Genomic DNA, 8,714 nt, shown 5'->3' on the forward strand with positions numbered 1-8,714 from the left:
ATTCTCATACACTACCTCCGCCCTGGACTAACAAGCTGAGGGCTCAGCTGATAGCACAATCTCCTACAGCTTTCTGTTGTGATGCCAAACACACACACACACATGTAAACACACACACACACGCCCACATGCACAAGACATACACCAGACGCACACATACAAAGACACACACCCGCACTAACCCATGTACACACTCATCCTCAAACATATCTCTCAACCAAGCCAAGCTGCCTCCCACTTGTAACCGCCCACACGGTGCAACATGAAATAAACATTAAATAAGACTGTTCCTTCACTGTCATTGTTCTTTGAAAATGAATTGAAGCAACTGCAGGCCAATGTTAATGCTTTGTTTTAGCCAGCGGCAGGCACATGAAACAAGCTGCATGAGGCATTGAGCTGACAGTAGCCACTGGCACTATAAGAACACACACATGCACACACACACACGTGCATACACACATACACACACTCTGCCTACCGAACAGACAACAGATGAAATTCTAGCTGAAGACAGTTGCCCTGCAGGAGTATTGGCTTTGGAGAATGGAGGCTGATTGCGTTTGCTCTGTCTCTTTTCCTTGTCATCGATTCAGGGATAAACATGTCTGAATGATGCGCTTCATCAGCATTTACTGCTGATTACAGAAATTAGTCATTACAACAGCATTACACTGCCTTTAAATAACAGAGCAATCAGCCCATCAGTGCGGTCCCTCATGTATACATCACTGCTCCCTAATAATATATCATCCCTCATTCTATGGCCCTGGTGAATATGAGTCAGAATCAACTGTGACTCATCCAGTGTTGCCTCAGCCTGAGCACTCCTTAACACATCTAAAGGAATATTGATCGAGGCTCTGACAGACAGATTGAGCTTCACAGCGCATTGCTAGCCGTGGCATGTTGGAGAGCAGTAGTAATATCACTTCCCACTGTTGGGGACGTGACATCATCTCTGAAGACTGAAGCATCCACTTTCAAGTCGGAAAACGGAAATATCTTTGCTTCTTAAAATGGCCTCTGTGCTCAGTGTTGACGGTTCCGAGCGCAGGCTTTTGTTTGGCTCTAAATATAGCTGCGGGTTCGCCTGCACTAAGACCTGTTTTTATGAGAGAACAAGAACCTGGGAGAATTACAAACCTGCAAATGCAAGAGGAGGGACTGGAAGTATTCAGATTTACAAGGAAAAGACAGTTGAATGTGGGCTCAGAGCTGTCCATGGTGCTGTAATAGACTCTCTCTCTCTCTCTCTCTTTCTCTCTCTCTCTCTCTCTCTCTCGCCCCTCAATCATTACCATGGACAGCTACTGTAGATCTACTCTGATCTCCTCTCCTTTCTCCGCTCTCCCTCCCATCTCCTCCTTCCGTCCGGGATAGTTCATTATGTATGTCTCTCTGCATGAACATGATTAATATTTCCCACAGAACGAGTTTGGCATCAAAGCACCTCAAAGCTCCTTACTGTATGCTAACAGATACACGCGCGCATGCACGGACACACACACGCACACACGCACGGACACCTATATTTCGACACACATGTTTAAAAGACACGAAACCCACGAGCGCGGCTCCATTGGAACACACTTAAAGCTGTCTCCAATGAGCTGACTGGGATGTTAAGCATCGAGCGATAATGTAAAAAGACACCCGCTTGTGTAAGACTCAGCAGAGATTAACCTGACGACTGTCAGCTCCTGCATAAGATCTGTGCTCGAGAGTGAGAGAGAGTGTATAAATAAATCTGATGTCTGTGAAGCTAATCTGATGCGTGCGTGTGTGTGTGTGTGTGTGTGTGTGTGTATATTTGTGCGAATGTGTGTGTTTGTGTATGTGTGTGAATGGGACGAAAGTCAAATATATGGCTGGATAATAATGTAACATAATCTAAAAGTGAGAGTGGTGTAATCCTGTTGCAAGTTATCCTACAGTATGTGTTCGTAAATATATAAAATAAACAACAAATCCTGAATTTATAAGCCATGGTGGATTGCACATTGAGGTAGCTAAGATATGCTGGGAAGCAAGAGAGAGAATAAGGGGGAAGATAGGAGGGATGGTGGTGCACGCTAATGCAGCTATTCCCAAACTCCTGAGTCCCTCTTTAGCCTTCAGACACACACACAGACACACACAGACACACACAGACAAACATAGATACACGCACATGCACACACACACACACACCTGCCAAGCATGGATAAAGGGAGGATTAAAGTGTGTCAGAAAAGGAAAGCGGAGAGAGAGGCATGAATCATTGTTTCCCTGAGAGGACTGGCGCACCTACAGCTACAGACAGATAGTTACACACACACACACACACACACACACACACACACACAGACACGGACACACACTCAGACTTAATTGTTCATTTCTCTGTGCTGTGATGCAGGTGAAGAACCACCTGTTTGCTCAAGACCAAGCAGCTCTTACTAGTAGTTCTCTGTCAAGTTATGTCTCATGCACATGTAGGTGTGTGTGTCATACATGCGTACACACATGCACATGCATACACACAGAACACACAGAAGGGTGTGGTATTTTTCAACGAGAAATATCTAGCCTGTCATTTGTCTCTCGGTTAATTATTTTGCCAGTGCCCTTTGTGTGTTTTTGTGATGTGTAATTTCAACATCAACAAATCAATGCTCTTGGTCCACTCTGGTTCAATAGTCAATGTCAGTGGATCAGCGGTTTTCTCAAGCCAAGCTCTGACGACTGATGCAGGGCCTATCATTTCAGAGATGTCAGTGGCACATCATCGGATTGAAGGAGGCTCAGACAGAAACGCCGCAAAGAGGAGAACGTCAGTCCAACAGACTCAGAAAGAGCCTTCATCATTAAATCACTCGTGTCACTCATCACAACTCCGTCTGTGATCCACTATTCACCAGTTGGGCTGTGTTTCTCTCAAGCCGCATGTTGGAGAAAAGTCTCTTTCTTCCAGGCTGAATAGAGCTGATTGGACACGAGCTGGGAGGAGAGCATCTGCAAATGCTGCTGACTGATGTGCATGGTTTGAAAGACAGCTGCCTGCAGTGAGCTGCCTAAAACTAATCTCTCTCTCTCCCCCTTCTCAACCCCCCCCCCCCTCTTATTCGCTTACCCGTCCCTTCCTCGTCCTCTATCGCTCCCTCCTTCTGCCCCTCCCCATGTCTTCTCCTGCAGAGGCTGAAGGAGCTCAAGCACAGGGAGTTTGCTCGAAACGTGGCCTCTAAATCATGGAAGGATCATCGCAAACAGGAGAAAGCTCTCAGACGCCTGCACCAGCTAGCACAGCTGCAACAGGAAACTCATCGGTGAGTGGGAGGAGTGTGTATTTGAGTGTGTGTGTGTGTGTGTGTGTGGAATGAGACCAGGGGCAGGAGTCCAGATGGGTTAGAGTGCGTCACATCCAGTCACTGTTTCTTAGGTTTGATGGATGTGTCCACAGATGTGAGAGCACTCAGCTGGCCTAGATAGGCCACAGGTGAAGTAAATATAACATGAAGATACACTCTTGCTGACACACTGAGAGCAGAGGATCTGTGGGCAGAGGAGATGGAGTTCTAGAGAAGAAAATAACAGTAGAAAGGTGTTTGTTAAAGCAGTAAATAACATGAGTGAAAATAGTGTTCATTGATAATTGATTTGTCTTTGGCTTCACACAGCTAAAGCAATCAAAACAATTGGTATAAAACCATCACAACACTTCATCAACTTGCAATTGTGAGCACTGAAGAGTGTTTTTCTATAATCAGGTGATTATGCTGTGTGAATATGACTGCTGCTATCATGCAGTGATTTTGATAGCCTTTGGCATTCTTCATCTCTATTGTTTTTAGTTTAGTTTTTATTACTGACATTACATTTCCTCTATCAATACTAATTGGACAATGTATTATTTTCATGATGGTGTTGACTTTCTTTCTATATATAAATATAGTGTATAGAAATAAAGTTGAATTGAAGTGAAGTGAAGTGAAGTGAACTAAACTGTAGTGAACTGAATAGTTTTCCAGTATATTTGTCCTGTCACCTCCTGTTGCAGAATCCCAGGGAGGAGCTGTGGGCTAAGAGGTGCAGTCAGGGCTGTGAGCCAGCAGCAGGACAGAGACGTTGACCAAAGGGACCGCAGTCCTGAGGACAGACCTGAACCCTCCACCCACATCCAGAGACCCCCTCCTACACAACCCAGGACAGCCCTTCTCCACCTCCAGCCAGAAGATCCATGGCAACCTCCATTTTCCCATCCCAAGCCTGCTCACCCTCAGAGTCGTTCCCAAATCCCCCTGCCCACCTCTCTAGGAGAATCCTCCCCGGTCCCACATCCGGCCTTCAACACAGAGCCTCCAGCAGTAAACCTCCAGTCTCGCCTGGGCCTGTATCCCCAGCTGCCTCTGCCCGGGCGGGGGAGAGATGGAGGCAGGCTCGGGGTGTCCTTCTGCTTCTCCCGCAGGGGGCCCAGACTGGAGCCTTCCGCCTCTGTCTTCTCAGACCTGGAGGAGGAGGAGCGAGAGAAGAGAGAACAAATGAAAGAAAGAAGAAAGGGAATAATGGAAGACATAGATAAGGAGATTGGAGCTGCAGAGGAGAGGGCCGTGAGGAAACACAGTGTGCGGACGGAGCAGAAGCTTCAGTCCAGCTCTGACAATACTGGACCGAGCGACGCGGAGCCAGTTCCCACGAGAGAGGAGGGGGAGATAGAGAAAAGAGAAGAAGTGAAAGAGCGCTCTTCCATTTCCACAGAATCACTTCATAGTCAGGGCCATGAAATGGACCTTTCACTCTTCTCGCCATCGCGGACCCAGGTGACAATTTGGAGGACAGTCGTACCGGGAGCACACATACACACCGAACACACAGATAGAGAGACAGAGAGAAAGCAAGAAAGAGATGGGGAGAGAGAGGAGAGGAGGTATGTGTGTGTGCTGGGGAAAGATGGCTCGACCAGTCTGAGGTGGCCTGTCGGTTTAGTGAAGTTCACCAAGTCTCAACCTCACCTCTCCTACAGCTGCAACCCGCTCTGCTTGAAGCCCCAACTACCTGAGCAGTGTCCTGCCCAACTCACAGAGGGTCAGCAGGAGTGGCACCAAAATCAGTTATGTGCTCTCTCAAATGAGTCTCATTCACATGTACCAGCTATTCTTACACCAGAGATGCGGTCCTGTTTAGAAAGACAGACAAGAGATGAGCTGAGAGCACACAAACAGAAAGAGGCAGAGGAGAATGTGAATCAAGAGCCACATATCAATGTAGAGGCAGAAGCACACCTGTTCCTAAAGAACAAAACCCTTTCATCATCAGAAATAGGACCGGAGAGAGGGAGACACAGTCTGGGTATGGAGAAGGCTGGGCTGCTACCAGCCTCCCATCCATTTGACCTCGCTCACAGTGACAGCTCTGATACAAACTCCCAGAATCCTCCGGGAGGCAGATTAGGGGGTGTGAGAGGGATCAGGGAGAGAGCCGTCACAGCCCTGAGCTGTAAATTAGAGTCTGTCACCCAGCCTGGCACACAGAGGATGTGCATCAGCTCGTCCAGGTGTGAGTGTGGGAGTGAGACAATGTGCGAGTGTGCCAGCACGCCGCAGTCGTACGTGGGCGTCTCAGAAGTGTCACGCAAAAAGAGAAAAGCCGGCACAAAGAAACACAAGCCGGGAAAGAGGAAGAGGGGAGAGAAGGAGAAAGCTTCAAACAAGCGCCAATCGGCAAGGTGCAAAGTGAGGAGTGTTGTCTCTACAGTCTCCACCTCAGCTGGCAGACAGAGGAGAGGAGAGGCTGTGGGGAATTGGGAGCAGAGGAGGAGGGAAAGGGAGACTGGGGGGAAGAGGAGGAGGAGGGTGCGGAGAGCAGGGAGCAGCTGTCTCCTGGGGAGATGTGAAGCTGAGCCAGTATCTGTCTCTGTCAGGAAGAGGAGGCCTCACAGGAGCCACAGCACAGAGTCCCAGTCACTGCCAGACAGAGAGCAGGCAGAGCACTGCAGTGCATACTCCCAGCTCACCAGACACACAGCAGACAGAGACACAGAGAGGGAGGGAAAGAGAGATGGAGATGCGGTGACTTTTCCCTGGCGGTCTCACTTCTCCTCACACTCCTTCTCACCAGGATGTAACTCAAAGTTGTTTTGGGAAAGAGGTCACCATAGCAACCCCAGGAGTTTCATTGACTGCTGTTACCCTGACAACAGCTGTGGTAGCAGCCCAGCGAGAAAGAGAAAACTCCTCCACAGGGACAGGAAATGCATTCATAGTAAGAGGAAGAGTTCGGGGCATTGTGAAGCCTGGGAGGAGACAGAGAGAGGGAGAAGCGGAGGAGGGTGCATGGGGAGCAGGGACAGAGGAAGCCTCATTTCAGATACAGAACAGTGGGAGTGGATGAGAGGAAGCCGCCCTGGAGGTAGCGGAGGGGGCTGGGCTAGGGCCGGGTGGAGGTCAAGAAACAGAGCAGTGGAGTGGGATCAGGTGGCCAGGTTCAGCCCCAGTCCTAGCGACTGGAGCAGGAGAAGCAGACACCTTAGCACAGAGGATGTAGACTGGGACAGGTGTAGCTTGGACAGATGGACCTGGGGCAGCAGCGACAGCTGGGAAGACAGGGCGACACACAGGTCCACGTCAGGCTCCAGGACAGGGGCTGACAGCAGAGACAGCCCTGGCTGTGTGTGGAGGTGGGCAGGCAGCAGACGCTCAAGCCCGAGACACTTCTCTAGCCCGGAGTGGTGGACAAGCAGGCAGACACACAGCCCCCACAGTGTGTACAACACACGGGCCAGCAGATGCCACAGCCCGGGCTCCTGTAGCCCCAGCAGCAGCACCAGCATGTCTGAGCTGAGCGGGGAGTGGAGCAGGAGCAGTACCTGCTCAGGAATCACTGTGGATGGCTTGACAGCTAGCTCCTGTAGGCCTTCCTCTGGAGCTCAGCATGGAACTGCGGGACTCTCACCGCCTCAGGTAAAGAAGCAGAGCAGCCCCTCATCCACCTCGTCCAGCCTAACCTCCAGCTCCCTCTCTCACTGCTCACCCCACAGGGGGGCCAGCCCCAAGACAATTCCCACGGCCTCCTTTCCTCTCTCGCTCCCAGGCCTCAACACGCACCAGGTGGTCAATAGTATTAATGTGAATCCTACACAGTTAAAGGAGCCCAACTCTGAGTCGGAGAATGGTCCTGGACCCTCTGCCTCTGTCACCACCTGCAGCTCAGGCAGAACCCTTCGAGCAATATCCCCCACTAAGTCTCTGCTGCAGAAACCAGCCAGGACATTGCCTCTCCCTCTGATAGGAAAATTACCTGCAATCCAGAGAAGGGCCAGGAGGAGAAAGGGACTGCTGGAGAAGAGTCAGGAGAGGGAGGGGGAGGAGGAGGAGGAGAGTAAGGGAAGTGGAGCGGATAGTGGAGCAGCCGTCAACAGTCAACAGTGTCTTCGGGACATTGTTGACTCAAACCCCAGCAGCGCACCGTATCTCTGCCATTCACAGCTCAGAACTGACGACAAGCAGACAGATGGAGAGACAGCTCCGCCAATCAGCTTCAGCGCTGAGGAGATGGACAAATACCGCCTCCTCCAAGAGCAGGCGAGGGAGCACATGCAGAAAGTCCTGGAACAGACACAAGAGAGCGCAGATACACACACGGAGACAAACCCAGGCATATACACATGCACCTCACAGATAGAGACCCGTGGAACTTCAGAGGAACAATACACACTGCACAACCCTCCACAGCCACAAACCCAATCCATTCACACAGATCCAACACACACACAGACACAAGCACAGCACACCCTCCAGGTGACTCTCTCACTTGCGCACATGACCCCACAAGAGAACTATACCCGACCCATCGCCCTGGGCGTCCCCAACCTCCCCCCTCCCCCGCCGTCTCCCCCCCTCTCCGGCCTCCATCATATCATTCTGCAACACGCCGCCCTCTCCCTGGCCCCCTCCTCCTCGTCCTCTTCCTCCTCCTCATCCCCCTCTCCTGCCTACCCGACTCACCTCCCTCATCCCCTGCCCCCGCTCCACCCCACTCTCCCCCACCACCTTCACCTCTCTCCCTTCTCCATCTCCTCCCTGTTTCCCTCCATCCTCCTGTCCCATCCTCCTTTGCCTCTCCTCCCTCCCTCCCCTGCGTTCCACCCAGCTCCGCTCGCTCCTGTCTCTCCGGTTGCCCTGCACCCCTTGAACCCGCAGCCCTTCATAGACAGAGCATGGCCAATGAGGTTTCAACAGAAGGCGTTGTGATTCTCACAGTCTGGCAGCCATGTTATTGCCTCCCCCTTGGCAATACAGACTAGTGAGAGAGAGCAGGAATTTTTGGTTTGGACAAAAGCCCGTCATTTGAACTGGGGATGTGTCAGTGCTTCAGCTACCATCACATCCAGCTTTTGTTCATGTAGACATGTAACCCCCCCTCCCCCTCCCTCCTCCCCCAACACACACACACACACACACACACACACACACACACACAGTCCAACTATTGACTGTTTTCAAATGAAAATGTGTTTCTCCATTTAGCCTCCTGCCTGTGTTGCAGCAGACAGTGAGAAAACTGTCTTTGATCCTTTGCTTTTTCCATCATTCCTCATTCAGGCCCAGAATAAAGGGAATGGTGCACCTGCTATTCAAAGACTAGCTGGGCTTGTCTCATCGTCTCTCTTTCCTTCTGAACACCAGACAGACCAGCTGCCTTTTGAAGTATCCTTCTTGCCGGGGACAGAGGGGCAA

General features: G+C 50.7%; 1 protein-coding gene across 1 annotated transcript in view; it reads left to right on the forward strand.

The window, feature by feature from the left end:
- Positions 1 to 8,228, forward strand: part of LOC139924728 (uncharacterized) — a 28,419-nt gene extending 20,191 nt beyond the window's left edge. The window contains exons 4-6 of the mRNA XM_078287092.1: positions 3,178 to 3,308; positions 4,040 to 4,749; positions 5,131 to 8,228. Coding sequence (XP_078143218.1) covers positions 3,178 to 3,308; positions 4,040 to 4,749; positions 5,131 to 8,228 — 3,939 coding nt within the window. The remainder of the gene's footprint in view (positions 1 to 3,177; positions 3,309 to 4,039; positions 4,750 to 5,130) is intronic.
- The last annotated feature ends 486 nt before the right edge of the window (positions 8,229 to 8,714 follow it).

This window comes from Centroberyx gerrardi, chromosome 12 (genome assembly GCF_048128805.1).
Source record: "Centroberyx gerrardi isolate f3 chromosome 12, fCenGer3.hap1.cur.20231027, whole genome shotgun sequence".
Taxonomy (NCBI): Eukaryota; Metazoa; Chordata; class Actinopteri; order Beryciformes; family Berycidae; genus Centroberyx; species Centroberyx gerrardi.